We start from the raw sequence: 20,317 nt of genomic DNA on the forward strand, positions 1-20,317 counted from the left end.
ATAAAGGCTGGCATTTCACATCCCACCTCTGATTTACTACCCAACTCTATTTTGCCATTTTTGCTGATTGGCATAGATCAAGCTATTTTGCTGGACTGGGTTTTTATCTGTCCTATTTTGTTTCACATCAAAAAAAAAAAAAAAAAACAAAACACAGCTCTACACCCTTTTTGGAGTGAGGAACAACAGACAGTATAAAATAAGCCAAAACAAATATTTGATTTTTTCCCTCACCTTGTCAAAGCCCATCTTAGTTTGCTAGGTAACTCCTACACGATGGGTCTCGCTAAACTCACTTGATGCTGATATGAATATTAGAAAGCCTCTGTCTCATAGAGACAATAGCTGCCTTTTCAATAGAGCAGTCAGGGAGATTCTTTTGTTTTTTTGTGTGTGTAAAAGGTGTAGGTTAGAGGTGCTGGGAGTGAGAGGATACACCAGAGAAAGAGTGGGGAGCAGAACAGGCAAATCTACTGAAATACCTTGCTGAGGGAAGCAGTGGGCATGACAGAGAGTTTGCTGCTGTGAATCATCTCCCTGGCAGGGGATGGAACTCAGGCCACAGTGATGACAGTGCTTAGACTAAACCCCTAGGTCACTAGGGAAGCCCAGAAGAAGGTAGATTCTGAACCACACTTCTCACTGCACATTAGAAGACAGAAATGAGGGCCCTCCCTGATGGCGCACTGGGTTAGGATGCAGCACTGCAAGTGAGCCGCAGCTGCTTCAGTGCAAGTTCGATCCCTGGCTCCAGAGGTGACCCACAGGCGTGGCAGAGCTCTCCTGACCTGCCCACTGCTCCCCTCAGCAGTGTACTTTGTCAGTCGGCCTGCTCTGCTCCCCACTCTGTCTCTGGTGAATATTCTCACTGCTCCTGTATCTCTGGCTTGTACCCCAGTTCTGTATGCATAAATAAATAATCTTAAAAAATAAATAAATAAAAGATAGGTTGTTTAAAAAAAAACAACAACAACAACAAGAAAGGAATAAAACTCTGTTTTAAGGAATACCTATAAGCAGAGGTGCAAAACATGGAGAAAAAAAAATGCATATGCTGTTTAAAACTTTCTTTTACAACTACCTTGAGTTTCTTCTGGAGAAATTAACTTTATCATCCAAAGGTTTTGCTGATTGCTCAAACATTTTACACCCCAGTGCAAAAGTGCTGATTGAAATAATTCTTTCTGCTTCTTGCCAGTGGCAGAGGCATATATTTTGACCCATCAGTTGTGCAGCCTTGGGCATGTTACTCAACCATTCTGTGCCTCACATTTCACAGATGGATAGATGAGAATGGCCATGCCATTCTCACAGAACTACTGAGCATTAGATGAGATGTAGTAAGATTGTTTAAAACAATGCCTGACACATAGAAATACATAGAAATAGAAATCCCTTATAGAAGCTTTAGCCATGCTTCTAGTAACTCCCTCCTCTCCCCCCAACCTCCCTATTTATCTATCTTACTTTCCAAATCAGAAACAAAATATACATTCATAGGGACAATGATTAAGAATACTTGAAATCCGGGCCCTCCTTGGTGGAGCAGTGGGTTAAAGCACAGCACTAAGAAGCTAAAGCCACTTCAGTATGAGTTCAATTCCCAACCAGGGAGGTGACTCACATTGTGCGGCAGACATCTCCTGACCCGCCCGCTGCTCCCCTCAGCAGTGTGTTTCAAGGATCTGCCTGTTCTGCTCCCCACTCTGTCTCTGGTGAATCCTCTCACTGCCCCGCACCTCTGGCCTGTACCCCAGTTCTTATGTATAAATAAATAAATCTTAAAAAAAAAGAATACTTGAAATTGCACTTCTCTTATTTGATAGCATGAAGATTTGTTTTCACTTTAACAAACAGCTGGGAAGCATCTTGAGTGATATGTGGCCCTGGTCTCATGTTGTAACATCCTGTTAAAGATTTCCAAGGCTTCAAAAGAAAACCCACAGGTCTGCACTTAACTGTGGTCCCTGGGTAATTGCACTGTCCTTTCCCTGCTTGTTTCAAGAGCCTTCTAGACATTCTAGAGAGTACAAGTTGTCCCTTTCTGGAAGCAGATCACTGGTATTTTCTTCTAAATGAACAGGGATGCTGTTTTGCTTCTGTATGAGAGGGTGGGAGGTCTTTGTCCTCACCTGCCCCTTTGTCCTGCCTGAAATAGGTTTTGTACCTTTGCCTTCTGTGGCCAGGTAGTTGGGGATATGGCTGTTTTGCTGAAGAGATCTCTAACCTGAGCACCATCTCACCCTGGGCCCCTGGGCCATGGCATTCTTTTATTAGACTTCTTTTTCTCAGCTTCCTTAGATTTCTGCATCTCTTCCCAGTCACTTGGCTCCACCAATTCTGCCTTGCTAGTCACTCCTCTGAAGCTAGACTTCATTCCTCTTGTCACTGGATTTTCTTTATTCTGTTCTCATTCTAATCTGTCTCTGCACTTCTGCAACTGATGTAGTCAACCCTTAACATGGAAGGAGTTATAATTTGTTATTGAAATGAGTCTGTCTAAGGATTAAAAATGAATTTTACTAAATCTTTTTTTTTCCAAATGGAAATATATTAGTCCTCTCATTAGGAAAACATTACTTTAGTGCTGCCTGACTCAATCTGGTTAAAACTATAAGAAAGCAATAATTTTACAGTGAAGAGCTTATCTCTAAACAGCTAATAGCTCTGATCTCATTTATGCATACAGTCGCTCAATGTTTATTGAGCATCTACTACATGCAGGGTAATATAGCACGTGCCTGGAATACCAAAATAAATAAATAATGTGCATTATCTTCTTTAAAAAGAAGGGAAGATGTTAAGTTGAACAATTAAAAATTGCTATAAGGAGAAATAAGCATTTGTGCAAAATGCTATAAGGAGACAAAAGGGGCTTCTCCTTCTTTGACACCCTATTGAGGAGGAAGGCAGCAGTGGGGCCAGGGAGGATGCCAGATGTCGCCCTGCTCCCTCATTGGTGTAGCTGAAGCAGCCATAAGAGGCCCAGGCCTCTAACAGAACCTTGATGACAGGTCAACTCAACCTCTAGAGAGAGGGATAAAGAAGGTGCAAGGACCCAGCAAGTGGACAAATGAATAATCAAATAAAGAAAAAAGCCTCCATGACAAGGCATGGGGAGAAAAATCACCCAGAGGACATATACACATTGTAGCTGATCCATGGGAAACAATTATGAGTCATCCTTAAAGAGGGAGCCTCGGGCCCTCCCTTGTGGCACAACAGGTTAAAGCACAGCACTGAAAAGCTAAAGCCCCTTCAGCATGAGTTCAATCCCTGCCACATGGCGCGGCAGACTTCTGACCCACCTGCTGCTCCCCTCAGCAGTGTACTTCGTCGATCTGCCTGTTCTGCTCCCCACTCTGTCTCTGGTGAAGCCTATCACTGCCCCTGCACCTCTGGCCTGTACCCCAGTTCTGTATGCATAAATAAATAAATCTTTTTTCAAAAAAGGGGAGCCTCTAGAGATTCACTCTTGTACATATAGTACACAGGCCTCATTTGTACTCTCAGCAGACGCTGGTTTAAACTTTCTGGAGGCTACCATAGTGTTAGAAATAACTGTCAATTCTGGGTTAGAATAATGATTTTGCCCATGTCACAACAGGATGAGCCTAAAGTCCAGTAGAGCAGCCTGGACTCTTAGCAGAAGGTGTTGAACCTGACCAAGTAGTGGTGTCAGAAGATCCACAGCTGGCCAGCTGGTTGTGGGTCACCTTGAGCAAGTTTGTTTATCTCTCTACCACTCAGTGATCTGACCTATGAAATGGTGATAGTAATGGTTCCAATCTCTGTACTTATTGCGTGGCAGGACACTTCAAAATGATAGATAAGGTATCTATTTGGTTAGGGAAAGTGAGGCTCATATATGAGCAATAAAATTAAAGCAAAAGGCATGCATTTTTAAAACTGGTAAGTTAGAGCCTCCATGGTGGTGCAAAGGGTTGAAGCACAGGACTATGAAGCTATCTGAAGCCACTGTAGCACGAGTTCAATCTCGGGCCAGGGAAGTGAGACACATGGTGCAGCAGACCCTCCTATCTTCTCGGCTGCAGTAAAATGTGGTGGGGGCTTCACAGCACAAGATCCCTATGCTATGTAGTAAAGCACATTTTGTCTGTTTCTTGTGGTAAGAGAGAAATCCCCTAAGAATTAGTAATCTCTTTGCAAATCTAAAGTACCTGCATTGCAATCTAGAAGTCACATGGCCTGAGGAATTGAGTGCTGATTCCTGAATTACTTTTAAACAGGTACAAAATCTGCATCCTCATTCATCATCTCCCTCATGGTTCACATAGAGCAATAAATCCATTAGAAACACAGATGCTACCATGAAGCCAGGATTTCAAGGTTGTTAATCTTATTTGGCTTTTCTAGGTTGCTGACAAATGCTCATTTTAAAAAAGGGCCATGAGCTTACCTGGTCCTAGTTTGGCCACGGCATAGAGGAGGTCATAGTTGAGGACTGGTGTTGCATCACTGATGGGCTGCCAGCCAACAGGAGGAGATGCAGGAGGTGAGATGAGAAACTGTTTGGCCGGCTGTGGTGGAGCCAAATGCAGTTTGTCTCCATCTGTCTCTGGAGTCTGAACCTTTAAAGCAAAAGCAATGAAGACACATTATTCACTATGGTCTCAGATGTGCTGCCCTGGTAAGACACAGATGTGTCTTCTAGTCTCAATGAACCAATGAACCAGGACATAATAACAGTTACTACTTACTATACACGAAGTACTCAATTATATTATTTAATCAAAACTGGGTATCAACTTTGCACATAAACAAGAATAACCCAGAAACTGTACTACAGCACGGATTGCAGATTACTAACTCAGTTGATTTGGGATGGGGAACTGAGAATTTGCCTTTCTAACAATTTCCTAGGTGGTGGGGAACTTTCACACCACACCCTTATGCACGTTCCTTCCTTCCTTTTTCTCTCCCTCCTTCCTTCTTTCTCTCCCTTTCTCTGATACTCACATAATATGAAATTAGCCAATTAAATGACTTTTAGTACATTCCAAATGTTGTGACTTTTAGTACATTCCAAATGTTGTATCACTCTCACTTTTATCTAGATCCAAAGTATTTTTTTTTACTTCAAAAATAGATATCCATTTTTGGTACACAACTGGGTACCCATTAAGCAAATGCTACCATTTCTGCTCCTGGTCAGACCCTGGGAATTGCCCATCTACTTTCAGTCTCCATGGATTTAACTACTCTGGAAATTTCATATAAATGGATTTGTGAGGGCTTTTTTTTTTTTTGCTATTTTTTTTCACTTAGCATAATGCTTTCAAGGTGCCTTTATGTTGTATCAGTATCACTATTTTTTAGGGTTGAATAATATTCTATCGATGAAGAGACCACAGTTTAAGTATTCAATCTTTGAAAGACATTCAGTTTGTTTTGAATTTTTGTCAATTTTGAGCACAGCTAGGAACATGTGCTTGTTGAGACACATTTTTAATTCTTTTATATGTCTAAAGTAGCTACTGAATCAGATGGTAGCTCCATATATAACATTTAAAGGAATTTTAACAGATGAGGAAATTGAGGTTTGTATGTCACAGAAGTGAGTAGTTCTGTGAGAGTGAACATGGGATTGAGGTAAAAGTCTAACTCATGTTCCTTTTGAAGTTTTTACTTTATTTTATTGTGGTAGGAACACTTAACATAAGACCTACTGTCTTAACATTGTTAAGTGTGCAGTATGTTGCTGTTGACTATTAGTATTATGCAGCAGATTTCTAGAGCTTATTTGCTTACTTGTCTGAGACTGATTGCTCATTGATTAGTGAGACTGATTGCGTATTTTCCCCTCCCCAGTCCTCACTTCTGGTAACTACTATTATACCTCTGAGTCTATGAATTTGGCTATTTTAGATCCTTCACATAGATGGAATCATGAACTATTTGTTTTATTCTATAATGTCTTGAGGTTTTTCCAGGTCCCATATTGCAGAATGTCCATATACAAAGTTATGCAAATTCAATGTGGTCTCTCTAGAAATGCCAAGTGGCATTGTTTTGTGAAAATAGAGAAAAAATTAAAAAATTCCTGTGGAACCACAAAATTCCATAAGAAGTCAAATCAACCTTGAGAAAGAAGTTTGGTTTAAAAGTAATCCCAAAGCTATAGACCAAAACAGCATGGGACTGGCATAAAAAGAGACACATAGAACAATGGAACAGAATAAAGAGTTCAAATAAGTCCACCTATATAGGGTTAACAGGTTTCTTACAAGAGCACCAGAAATACACAATTGGGAAAAGAAACTTTCTTCAACAAATTATGATGAAGAAACTGAATCTCTAGATGCAAAAGAGATTGACCCATGTACAAAAAAAAAAAACAACTCAAAAGACTTAAGTGGAAGAGCTGAAAATGCGAATCCCCTAGGAAAAAACATAAGGGAAAAGCTTTATGACATTGGTAGTATATTTATTTCATGGACAGGACACCAAAAACATAGGAAACAAAAATAAAAATAAAAATAAGTTGGACTATATCAAACTAACAAACAACTGCACAGGAAAGATATAATCAGCAGCGTGAAAAGACAACCTACAGGATGGGAGAAAAATTTACAAACTATATATCTGACATGGGATTAATCTCCAAAATTATAAAGACACCTATGACTACATCGTTTAAAAAAATATAATGACCTGATTAAAAAATGGATAAATGATTTGAGTTTTTAAAAGGGCTAATTGGGAACATCAACAAATGTTTCTACAAAGAAGACATGCAAATAGCCAACAGCTACATGAAAACAAGGTAAATGTCACTAACCATCAGGGAAATACAAATTAAAATACACTGAGATACAACCCCATTCAGATCAGGATGGTCATTATCATAAAAATAAAAGACAACAAGTGTTCGCTAAGATGGGGAGAAACTGGACCCCTTGCATAATGTTGGTGGGAAAGTATAATGGCCCAACTGCCATGGAAAACAATATGGAAGACCCCCAGAAAATTAAAAACAGAACTCCCATATGATCTAGCTATTCCATTACTGTGTATTTATCCAAAGAAACTGAAATTAAGATATTAACGGAAATAGACACTCCTATGATCACTGCAACAATATTCACAATAGCCACAATGTGGAAACAACCTAAATGTCCACCCATGGATGAAGAGATGAAGAAAATGTGGTGCACATATAATGGAATACTATTAAATATTCCAAAGAAATAAAGTTTGTTCTTTCACAGTGCCATTTCTGCATCATCCAAATGTGGAAACAATGTTTACAGACTAAGAAGAGATGAATCAGGTATGTAATGATAAAGTGAGGATATAGATAGAACAATACAGATGAGATCTTTGAATGCTGTGGACTTCATAAAACTGTGAGTAAGTACCCATTTTCTTTTTTTTTTCAGAATAGCTAGAAATTATTTTTGGATGAAATAATACACAAAATTGATTGCCACAGATCTGTAATCTTATATCATGAATATGATATATATATATAATAATACATAAGACTATCATAGACTCTATGAAGATAATGTCAGATAGTTATAGTTTAAATTTATAAGGACTATTAGGAGTGGCTGTGATGAGACCTTTTTTTTTTAAAGATTTATTTATTTATGCATACAAAACTGGGGTACAGGTCAGAGGTGCAGGGGTGGTGAGAGGATTCATCAGAGACAGAGTGGGGAACAGAGCAGGCAGATTGGCTGAAATACACTGCTTGGGGAACAGTGGGCGGATCAGGAGAGGTCTGCAGTACCATGTGGCCACCGCCAGGGCCAGGGATCGAACTCATGCTGAAGTGGCTTTAATTTCTTAGTGCTGTGCTTGAATCCATTGCACCACCAGGGAGGGCCAATGAGACCATTATTATTACAACTATTAGCTGACATTTATAGTGCACTTACCTAATGCCAGGCACTTTGACCCAAAATAACATTTAACCTCTCTGACAACAGTATGCTACCATCCCCATTTCACAGATAAGGAAAATGAAGCTCAGTGAGAGTATTTTTCTTATCCAGGCTAGGCCTCAGTCTGTCAGTCCTCAGAAGCTGTTTCTAAACTACTGTTCTTTTCCTGCCTGGGAATCATGATGTAGGTTTATTTCTCAGTGAACTTGTTGTAGACTACAACCCAATCTGAAAGTAGAAAGTTCTAACTTACATTTTAAAAGGGCAAAAATTAATGTAGGGCAAAGGGATTAACTTTGGAAAAGAATTATCTTACCTGTGCGAAGTAGAGTTTTAATTTTTTCCCTCTGAACTGGGTTTCATGAAGCTCTATCCTGGCTCGGGCTGCAGATTTGGGGTTGCTGAAGTTTATTCGCACACGTCTGAAACTCTTAAATAGCTGGAACGTCACACAATCATCATAAGTCCGAAACAGTCCCTCAAATTTTTCCTGAGAAAAATAAACACAGAGAAAAATCCATTGGTCAAACACCTTGAATGATGTCAGATCTGACAAAAACAAAAAACTTGGTAAATAATAGGCTGTTGTTAACATAAAATCTGAGCAGAACACTGGTAATGTAATTCTTTTTTTTTTTCCCCTTCATTTGTTTGTCAGTTGCAATTGCTGATAACGACTGTGAATTCAGTGAAACCTGGGTTCTAAAGTCTGTAGAAGACCAGTAAGTAGACTTACCAATGCACAAAAGTCCTGAAAATTATGCAAAATATTGTTTTTCTGCATAAATATACTTTATTTCTGGGGAGAAGGATCATAACAAAAGAGTGCATTATCTAAAAAATATTAGCCCTATTTGGATAAAGCATGTAGTAGACATAGTATTTATTATCAAGATGGGGGCACTTTTCTGGCTTCAAGACACAAGAATCCACACCACCCCCAAACTTTTCTTGTCAGACAGTAGTCTGTTATTAGTCCTGGTCAATGAAATTTGAACAGAAGGCAGGAGAAAGCCTTTGAGAATGTTTTCAGTCTCTTTCTCAAAGGTGCGATGTGTTCTAGATAGTACAGCTGTCAGAAACAGGATTCTTGTCAGTCTGGTTCCCGAGTGGCTGTGCAGAGCAGCAATATTTCCTGCTCCCTATTCTTGCCCCATCATGGGTCGGGGCTAACCTTGCTTTAACAAGGAAAAAGCTCCCCTATTGCAATAAACTGCTGAGATTGTGGGATTACTTAGTCACAGCATTAACAGAACCTATCACAGTACAAAAGAATCTTAGAATTTTTGATTCAATATAAATTTCAATTCAATTGAACAAATACAATAAATGCTCACTTTGTACAAGGCACGGTCTCTGGTGTTTAGGAGACTATAGAAAAGAGTATGATTTTGTTTAAACTCATTGATCTAACCATCTAATATGAAAGTTAGACACAGACACAAATATGAGGACATCAGTAAGATGAGGAGGAGGCATAGAATTAGAGAATTAAAAATACGTATATTAACTCATCTGCCTGATTCCTCTTAGTTTCTTTTTTTTAAAATAAATCTTATTATTAGAGTACCAAAGCATGTCAGGCTTAATATGTGCTGTTAACTGAAAAACTGTCATTGAGGAAATAATGTCTATTTAGGCAAAACTATGAAAATATTGTGATATTCTTTTTAAAATAAAATTCTATTATTTCAATGATAGGTATTTTTTTGTCCTAAGAGGGACTGCAAGTGGAAATAAACATGCACAAAGATAAATGTGCAAGACTCATTGAGTTTGACATGCAATGGACCCAAAGGATAATTAACTCAAGCTTTGTCACCTTACTGCCTTCATTTTACAAATCAGAACTGTGAGGTATGAAGAGATAAGGATCTGCCATAGCCACATGGATAGTCAGCAGCAAAGCCAAGACCAGGCCAAAGTCCTTGTGATCCTAAATACAGAGATACTTACAACTATAAAAAGAATGACACTCCTAGATCCAGAGGAAGAGATAGTAGCTTTTAAGGAACAAGAGATGGCTAGCAATTAGCTGGCCAAAAGCTCATGTGTGACCTCATGTCAGGGAATCAACAGCATGATATGAGGTTATAAAATCATTGTCTCTGAGCCTGCAAAGGAAGAGGAACTTAGGTATCAGGGAAGGTCTTCCTGCCTCTTAGACATCCAGATATCCAGAAAATTTGTCTCAGATCCTTAAGTCATCACTTGTGATCCTTCTAGATACTACTGCCCATTTCTGAGATTCTGCAGGGCATGGCCCTCTGTAGTTTTTCCGATTTTTAACTCTGTCTGCACACTTTCATTTTATATCAGATCAATCTCAAAGAATACATTTAAAACAAACTTGGGTGTCTTTTCTTTTAATCTTTTGGCATTTACAGAGAGTTGAGGGATTCATTCTCTCCCTTTCAGACTCTTTCTTTGTTCCTTGGGCATTTTCTTCTTTATCGCCCTTTTTAGTATTTAACACGATTACTGATATTCTACATTTTCTTTTATTTTTTTTTTAAAGATGTATTTGTTTATCCATATAGAACTGGGATACAGGCCAGAGGTGCAGGGGCATGAAATGATTCACCAGAGACAGAGTGGGGAGCAGAACAGGCAGATCAACGAAGTACACTGCTGAGGGGAGCAGCGGGCGGGTCAGGAGAGGTCTGCTGTGCCACGTAGATCACCTACGGAGCTTTGGGATCTTACTTAAGGCCATGGGTCTCAGATACTACTTCAAGGGGGTCATTAGGAATTCTTTTCCAACAATGTTGTGTTTTTCTAAACAGGAATTCTAGTGAATACAGTGTTTTCTGGTTTCTCACAACGAGAGCACGTTCATTGGTCAAATCATAGCCACTTGTTTGGCTAATTTGGGTTATTTTCAGCAATGGGAGGAATTAAGACACTAAAAATTTTCATTTCTATTTAGATTGTCAGTAGTTTCTAAATTTTAACATTTTACTTAACACACTGTACCAAAATATGATTTCAATGACATACTAAATTGAGATATTTTAGATTTATTTTTAATATATTATCAGGAGCTGGGGTATATTTTATACTGATTGCACATCTCAATTTGAACTAGGTACATTTCAAGCTTTCAATAGCCACATGAAACTAAATTGCATGAAAACACATTGGAAAGTAGTCTGCACCCTTCCATTTCTGGCATATCTATTTGTATACTTCCAAGTCTAGGTTCTATTATTAGAGATTTAGGTCGAGATATGCCACTAGCAGAATTTACACATTATCTGATATCAAGCGTTTAATAGTGTAAGACCAATAAAATGTTCACAAAAGTGGTAGGTATGGGAAATTTAACTCAATCATTCATCTATTTATAGATACTAGCACTACTAACAGCAAGTAAACCACCTTTCCCTTTGTAGTATTTAACATGATTTCTGATATTCTACATTTTCTTTTATTTTTTAAAGATTTATTTGTTTATTCATACAGAACTGGGATATAGACCAGAGGTGCAGGGGCATGAGAGGATTTCACCAGAGACAGAGTGGCGAGCAGAACAGGCAGATGGATGAAGGCAACTGCTGAGGGGAGCAGCGGGAGGGTCAGGAGAGGTCTGCTGTACCATGTGGATCACCGCTGGGGCTGGGGATTGAACTCTCACTGAAGCAGCTGCAGCTAGCATGCAGTGCTGCTTCCTAACACACTGCACCAGCAGGGAGAGTCTATTCTACAGTTTCTGACATGAGTGTATGTGTGTTTGCATCAATTTCTTCTGTGAGATGAGGGAAGGAACTTCATCTATCTTGCTTGTCATTTTTTCCCTGGACCTTAGTTGCAAGAGTATGTACAGATTATAATCAAACATGAAGCACAGTATTTCTTTTAATGACAAAATCCTTCAGTCTCCTTTGTGCAATATTTTTCCATTTTCAGTTTGGGAGTTCCATCTGCCCATCCTCTTCCCAAGGTGAATACATGAACATTAAGACCAACCTTGGAGGGAGAGGTTCATTTTCCCTTTTATTCTAATTCCTTCCCTTTCTTTTAATTTTATATTTCTCCATTATGTCTCATGTCTCAGTTGTTCCTTCAGGTATGACCTCAAAAGCGAGGAGTAGGAGACAGGAATCTAGGAGTTCTGGCTTTATAAAGGTTTAGCGGAGAGGTGACCATAGAGGGCTTATTTCCCTTGGGAGATCTTGACTGCTGTCAGTAATAATCCCCTGTTTCCTTATTCCTCCTCCAAAGAGGGCTCCAGGAAGCTATGGCAGTCAAGCTGCAGTTAGCAAGTGACAAAAACCTCTTTGATAGGGTGAAAAACAAAAAGATGGCTTTCACCAACTCTGGGGTGCAGCCCAGAGCTCATGGGCTAGGGTTTTCACTGGACCATGTGGGACACACACTCTATAACGATAATAATAATAAATGACTAACATCTACTTGGCTTGTCCTCTTCACATGGGGTTTTGGGGAACTTGTAGTGGCAGTGGATAACAGCTGGCCCAACACTGGGGACTTGCTGGCCATCTCTATTTGTTTTCCCATTAGTGACATGACAAACATTTCATTTGCTGTGGCAAAGCATATCAGAACAAATTGGTTAGAGGCAGATGGAGCACAATGACCCAGACAGAAGTACCCTTAGGCCAGACAGTGAGTGACATGAACAGAGCCAATGCAGGGCTCCCCACCTGCCATTACAGTAAATCTCCCATGCTGTTGATGCCAGGTCCTGCCAGCTTACAGGGATATTCTGTTGTCTTCTGGCTGCTAATTTCCTCCAGTCTGGTACCCACAAAACCAATAAATTCCTCTTTGTTGTCACTGGTTTGAATAAAATTTTAGGGTGATCTGAAACTTTGATCTTGGGACTTCAATTCACTTTTAAAAATGATGAAGGATCCTAAAGAACTTTTATTAATGTGAGTTTTATGTATCAATTTATTGTTTTAAAAATTAACACTGAGAAATAAAAATAATTCATTAAAAGACTGTCTTAACATACAGTAGGTTGCTACATTAAAATGGAATTTTAAGACAGTCTTTTAATGAATTATAACTATCTCCAAAAATAAAAACAAAAATAGGGAGAGAAGTTGGCATTGTTTTATATTTTTGCAAATATAGTTTCTAACTTAATAGATGACATTCAGAATCTAATCACTGATTTTGTATTCAATCTGTTATACTGTACTATTTTGTCTGAAGGGTATGAAGAAAGGCTAGATACACCCAAATATGTGGTTGGAAATGAGAATATTATTTTACTAGTCTTTCAAATATTTGTGAAAATTCTTTCTTGATACTTCATGCCACCGACAAGTGGCAGTTTCCTCAAGTATACTGCTATATTAAATCTAAAGGCATAATCAAATAACAATTTTATATGATTACATTAAAATCCACTTATCTATTTTGTACCATTAGTGGATTTTTTTCCCCACACAATAGTTTGTAAAGTTTTACATCAGTCGTTTGGAAAATAGTGATTCCCTGAGTTGTGCAGCTTTTCCAAATGTTGAAACATTTCATTACACAATATAAAAAAATCACATCCATTAGTATTACCCTCAGTCTTATCATAAAGTTTTTAAAGATTAGAAAGCTGTTAGATTCATGTTAGTGGATACATGTACTCCAAAATTTTAATTTTTGCTTGAAAGCTCATTCTTTATCACTGGCAACAAACACTAAGTTCTGTTCCTTGAGTTATATGCTCATTCAATTGTTTTAGAGAAAATGTCTGCCAAATATCTAACTTTACATAATTATAATCTGTGCTAGCTGGGTTTTATTTTCCCCACAAGTGAAAATGCTTTTCAAGTGCCCAGCGCAACATGGAATGGCTTAGAATGTTTCCTCAAGTCAAACACCCTATTTTGGTAACCACAAAAGTGCTTTTTGTGTATTTCCAGTGTTCATTACTCAGATTATTAACATCACATACTCTAGGGTAAAGGATTAATAAAATCAATAACTTTTATTGCCTCAGTAAGATCATTTTCAAAGTGAATATTTTCTTTCTCTCTTTTTTGAACTATGAATGTCTGACTGTGAAAAATAAAAATAGCAGCAGTACAATTTGGTGCGTTGATTTGTGGTTTGGGTCATTTTTTTTTAAAGATTTATTTATTTGTGCATACAGAACTGGGTTACAGGCCAGAGGTGCGGGGAATGAGAGGATTCACCAGAGACAGTGGGGAGCAGAACAGGTAGATTGACAAAGTACACTGCTGAGTGGAGCAGTGGGCGGGTCAGGAGTGGTCTGCCAAGTCATCTGGGTCACCTCCAGGCTGGGGATCGAACTCATGCTAAAGTAGCTTCCTAGTGCTGTGCTTTAACCCGCTGCACCACCAGGGAAAGCCCTGGGTCATTGTTTTTATATCATGGGTGTAAATGTCTGCTCAGCTGAAGAGGCAAATCATGTCTTAGGATGAAAGTAGTCTTGACATCATGAGAAATGAGAGTTCCCAGGCATCTTCAAAAATTGCTACATGTTAGTATCTCAAAAAAAGTTAAGTATTTAGTTGGCATGGGGGGACATCAAGATGTCTAGTGGGAATCTTTTTTTTTTTTTAAGATTTATTTATTTATTTATACAGAACTGGGGTACAGGCCAGAGATGCGGAGGGTGAGAGGATTCACCAGGAACAGACTGGAGAGCAGAACGGGCAGATCAACGAAATACACTGCTGAGGGGAGCAGCGGGCGGGTCAGGAGAGGTCTGCCAGCCATGTGGATCTCCTCTGGGACAGGCAGGGATTGAACTCATGCGGAAGTGGCTTAAGCTTCTTAGTGCAGTGCTTTAACCCGCTGCGCCACCAGGGAGGGCCCTAGTGGTAATCTAAAGGGCACAATGTGGTAGAGGTCAAAGAAGAACTACCATTCATGGAAGTGATGATATCATTGAATGCTGTGGGGAGTTAAATAGGGTGAAACGGTTTTTGCAACAGGAGACTACTGGTGATCCTCTGAGAGCTACTTGAACACATTCAGAGATGCAACATGGATTATTATAGATGGAATATTGAATGGCAGGGGAAAAGGCTGGAGAAAGAATTTGGCAATAAGAAAGAAGAAGCTGGGTTGTTAACTACATGGAGAGTCAGATTCACAAGATTTTAGTAGAGTAGAAAGACTTTTATTACTGATGGAGAGAAAGAAATGAAATTACTGATGGAGAGAATAGAAACCGCAGAGGGAAGAAATCCACAGAGGAGAGGGTAACGGACAGTGGAGATAAGAAAGGGCTTCAGAAAGAGTTACAGACCTGTGGGAGAGAGGAGATGACCTGGTAAGGAAGGATACATTTAGAAATAGAGCAAACAAAATTGAAGCTGACTCTTTACTCTGAGGGAAGTAGAGAGTGATGACCTCTTTTCTGAGCAGGGAAGGTGAAGGGAGACAGAGAGTTTGAGAAATATGAAGATGTTTTAGAGCAGCTGCTATGGTTGGAGGTAAAGAGATTCAACGTGGATAAATCAGGGATGGCTCTGCTGAATGATGCATTCCTCCTACCCCATGGTTATGTTTGAAATATCCAGTACTTTACAAAATGGCTTATTCAGAAATAGGGTAATTGGAAATGTAATTAGGTAAGATGAGGTTATACTGGAGTGGGATGGGCTCCCAATCCAATATGACTGATGTCCTGATGTAAGACAATCTTTTGAAGACAGAGAGCCATAAGCGAATGTCATTAAAGATGGCAGACTGGAACAATGCACCTATAAGTTAAGGAATGTTGAAGATGAACTGTAAACTAATAGAAGCTAAAGAGAGACCAGGAGATGATTTCCCTTCAGATTTCAGAGGGAGCGTGGCCTTGCTTACTTTGAGTTTGGTTTTTCAGTTTTCACAACTGTGGGGCAATATATTTTTGTTGCTTTAAGGCACTGAGTTTGTGCTGATTTGTTACTGCAGCCCTAGTAAACGAATAAAGGCAGTTCTGCAGTACTAAGTGGTCAACTGAATCTGGATGATACAGGTTTAGCAGAGTCAGTCAATACAGTTATTTTGTTTTATCCAACAGGAGAGCAGTCAGTGGAGAACTAGGGATACATAAGGAGTGGAGTAAAAAGGAAAAAGGGATCATTTGAAAGAGTTGAAAGAGCTGAAAGCAGGACACTATGGTGATGATCATGAAAGGTTATGCGGGAAAAAAAAGAAGCCCAGAGCTTCACATTAGGGTGAAACAATGGGGATCAGTGAGGACTTGAGGTTCTTGATGAGTCTGAAGAATTAAGTACAGTAGAAGTGACCTTAATGGTAAACGTAAAAAGATAAAATGTGGTGGAGTCATAAAAGAGTTTTCTTAATTTTGGTTTTAGAAGTTTTTCAGTCTTTGATGCATAAAGGTCCAACATACGGCATATGACAGAGGTCCTGACGCATAATGAGGTAAAGGGGATGGAATTCAAGGTCAGAGAACAGTGAGGCTATGTGTTGGGTGTTGTTAACTCAAATGGTGGCTGGAAACAGTGCAGAGAGGAAGCCTTAAGTGAAGAGATGAGCTGTGTGAGGAACAAAGAGAGGAGGAGCGGCCTGGACATGCACAGGGGATGGGTAACAGGAGGAGGAAGAAGATAATTTGCATATTATCAGTGATATTGAGGCAATGTAAACAACTTGAGCTTACTGGTTCTGCATTTGCTCACAGGATGATTTTTGTGGAGATCAGTAACTTCTCTGAATTTTACTTGCTTTATACATTACTCAATAATAATAGTACAATAATACTACTAATAAAGTACTACTACTAATAATAATAATCGCAAGTCTCCCTCTCCCTTTTTGAAGTGAGAAAAGTGAGGATTCTATGAGATAATAGATTTAGGCAATATTGTTTATCTGCAGAGTCACTGGTTTACAGTTAAATTGAAAGTATTGTTTTGATAGTCTGATATTTCATACAATATCTTGGAAATTTATACCAACCTTTTAAGGAGAATACATGGAATAGTTTCTAAGTCTAGATTATAATAGTTGTTACAGGCTACAGATTTAAATAACAGTTGCTTACATTTTAATTAGAAATTATAATAGGTCATATGCTCTTGGTTTGTGTCTGCCACAGCACAGGCCAGCAGCTTTTACACAGGACCCTGGACAGATCCTTCTGCCTGGTTTTAAGAATAAGTTCATCTTTACCCTACCAGCCCCAAGAATTGTGTAATTGGCAAGGATCACCTTATATTACTTCAAGGAAGATTAAGGGGCAATTGTCAGCCAACCGATGGTAACTGTTCAAGACTTTATGAAAACCTTTTGAGCTTTTCAGAACAGACTGTCTTACTTCTAATTTCAGCTTCTACCCTTATTTTCTTTCAGTCAATTTCTATTTTATTTTGTTCTTACTTATCTTTTACGCTACATTAGAAGCTGCTTTTTAGTGCAGGGCACAAGTAATAAATAACCAATTATTATAACAGAATTTCTCAAGTTCCTCCTGAGGCTAGTTTGATGTTGTCCCATTTGTTTATTTATTTGCTTTTGATTTGATGTTAAATCCAAAAATCCACCACACAGACTTGTATTAAGGAGGTTTTCACCTAGGTTTTCTCCTAGGAGTCTTAGGGTTTCAGGTCTTATGTTCAGCTTTAATGTTATTTTGACCTAATTTGTGTTTGGTGCAAGACAGTGGTCCAATTTTATTCTGTTGTAACTGGATGGTCAGTTTTCCCAGCACCACTTACTGAAGAGATTCTTTGTGCCTTTATCTGCTTTCCAAACGATGCTCTATGACTTTATGCATTTTTCAATTTTCTCACTCTTATGATCCCTTTGGGTATAAATTATCTTAATAAGAAATTCAGCTTCTTTCAAAATTGTAAGCCTCTCATCTGTCAGATAATAGTTTCAAGAAACTGCTGAAGAATGAAACAATTCATTTAAGTTTATCACCCCTCAGTGGGTAGCACTGACAAGTCATGTGCAAATCCCATGTTTAAGATTCATACTAGATTTTATAGGCTGTACAGGAGGGCCTCTAGTCTAAAAGCACTCTATTATAAATCTTCTATAACACAAACTTCTTGTGTGAAAAGAATAACCAGGCCAGCAGGTGGGGGGCGGGGTGGTTTTAATCTGGATTTTAACCTGTCAGGATTTTTTAAGCTATGAAGATATGTATTAAATCATGCTCTATTCTATTCATGGTCTTGATATTACCTAAATAAAAAAAATCATATGGAAAAGAGGCTCTTGACCCTTCTTTACTGATAAAAAATAAAGTAGACAGACTGTGTCACATAACTGCTTTGAGAAAAGATAATTGGCTGCAGAAGGTACAAAAGACTATTCTTTCTCACAAGAGTCCTTGCAGGGGACCAAGATCTAAAACTCATGCCTAACCTCTACAAGGACCCACCTTGTCCTAAAACCCATAGACTCATCACAAGCATCTCTTAGCCAAAAGTTTTCCATGTTTTGTGCTCCATTATTCTATTCTTTCATTTCTATAGTGGCCTGGAAGCTCACTGATGTTAGATAACACTGCTACTCAGAAGAATACAGTTCACTTCTCTTTAGTTAAGGGAGTCTCCATTTCCTTGATGATACCACTGAGTGCTCATGTATGCTTTTTGACTGGGACAAGCAAAAAGTAAAACGTTTCTCCCAAACAAAGAATATGCATAGCAGCTAGAAACTGGAAGTATCTTTGGACAGGGAGGAATTTAAATATTGTGAAACTCAAAGCTGTTATAATTTAAGAAGCCCTCTTGCAGCAAAATAATACAATAATTACAAAAATTAGACATAAATGGAATTTTTTTCAGAATGAGAACAAAAAATTATATGAAATAACTTTATAAATTCCACGAAAAATATATCACTTGTAAACACATGGCCAGGATCCTACTAGGGTCTTAGAAGAGACCTCTGCCAGTTGAAACTTTAGTTACTTCCTAGGAATTATGTCCAAAATGATAAACCCATTGTCAGTATCCTGGAGTTTAGGTTTCCTACCCTTGAGCCCATTTTATAAAATACTCAGGATGGAGGATTAAGAAGGGTCAACTAAAGGGGTAGGTTCCTGTCATGGTAGCTGCTCAGTAAGTGGTGGTATGAGTTCATGAGTAGACCAAGAAAGGAGTCCATCAGCAACACCATCTATGTGCCTAGGACTCTCACTTGGGAGCCTAACTCCATGTAGCAATTGCCCACAGGTGAGCCCCTGAACCTATCATTTGTATTGGGCCATATAGCCCCTACCAAGAATGCCCAGGGACCATGGAATCAAGCAAGATAACATTTGTGAATGCCTTCATGACTCCTGCCTGCATCAGGATTCTTGTGTGCCCCTAAACATCTCTGAACACCTCAGGAGCTGCAGGAGGTAGACCAGCATTCTCAAAACCTCTGAGAGTTGTTATGAGCACTGATCCCAGCCATATGCCACAAAATTGGACATATCTGCATGGTTATAAATACAAAGGAAGGATCTGCTAGTATAGCTGCCACATTTCAGTTTATGGTATTAGTGGCTGCTTTGGTTCAGGGCACTTCTTGTGGGCTAATGACAGCTTCATCTTTCTCGGGGCCATCAACTTCTCTGATCATTAATCTGTACAAATGCCTGTGGCTGTCATCAGCTCTGATTAGATATAGGATCTAATTATGCATGTGTAATTGATGAAATGCACAGTCTCCTTTACAGTTCACCTCATCTCGTAAGAGGACTGGAACTGCATTTTCAATTTATTTAAATATTGGTTTATCTACTAGCTATAAGCAACAAGGGGCTGAATAAAGCCATGTTACTAGGTCAGATGCTACCGTTATATTGCTTACTTCAAATTCTGGACCCAGGACTTCTGTGACCTTGAACAATTTACTTAACCTATTTGACCTTTCACTCTCCTTATCTGTAAATAAAAGGGGGTAATAAAAGCTTGTGCCTCATAGAGGTGTCCTGAACATCAAGTGATTTAGTATATTTAGATCACTGTGAAAGGTGCTCAGCTCAAAAAATGTGTAAGTTGTTATTATTTGAATCCCAGAGTGAAGATAAATAATGCTTTGTGTATATGTCTATATTTGGCCTGCTAGCACCAGCTGTACTAATCTTCCTAAATGTAGATAAAAGCGTATCCGCACACAAGCCTACACCTACCAATATTCACACCTATGCTTGTATCTGCAGCTAATCGATAACTATTGTTTAGAGAAATGGCAGGAATGCCCAGAATAATAACTTACATAAAATTAAGTCTAATTACACTAATGTGATTTTATTGAAGTTGTTATCTGCTTAAAATGTAGAGCCCAAATTAGTCATCAAGATTTCTTTCTTGGCTGCTAAGCCTTAAAAGTGCCCTTTACAGGCACTCCCTGGTGGTGCAATGGGTTAGGATGCAGCACTGCAAGCTAGTGGCAGCCACTTTAGTGCAAATTTGATCCCTGGTCCTGGAGGTGATCCACATGGT

At 38.9% G+C, this 20,317-nt stretch overlaps 1 protein-coding gene across 4 annotated transcripts in view; it reads right to left on the bottom strand.

The window, feature by feature from the left end:
- RCAN2 (regulator of calcineurin 2) overlaps positions 1-20,317 on the bottom strand; it is a 250,664-nt gene that overhangs the window by 16,279 nt on the left and 214,068 nt on the right. For all 4 annotated transcript variants that reach the window (XM_012722041.1, XM_012722044.1, XM_004673542.2 and 1 more), the window contains 2 exons: positions 8,230-8,403; positions 4,421-4,592 (listed from right to left, as the gene is read on the bottom strand). In XM_012722041.1, coding sequence (XP_012577495.1) covers positions 4,421-4,592; positions 8,230-8,403 — 346 coding nt within the window. The remainder of the gene's footprint in view (positions 1-4,420; positions 4,593-8,229; positions 8,404-20,317) is intronic.

The sequence above is a fragment of the Condylura cristata genome, unplaced genomic scaffold (assembly GCF_000260355.1).
Source record: "Condylura cristata isolate star-nosed mole 26May11 unplaced genomic scaffold, ConCri1.0 scaffold00001, whole genome shotgun sequence".
NCBI classification, from domain to species: Eukaryota; Metazoa; Chordata; class Mammalia; order Eulipotyphla; family Talpidae; genus Condylura; species Condylura cristata.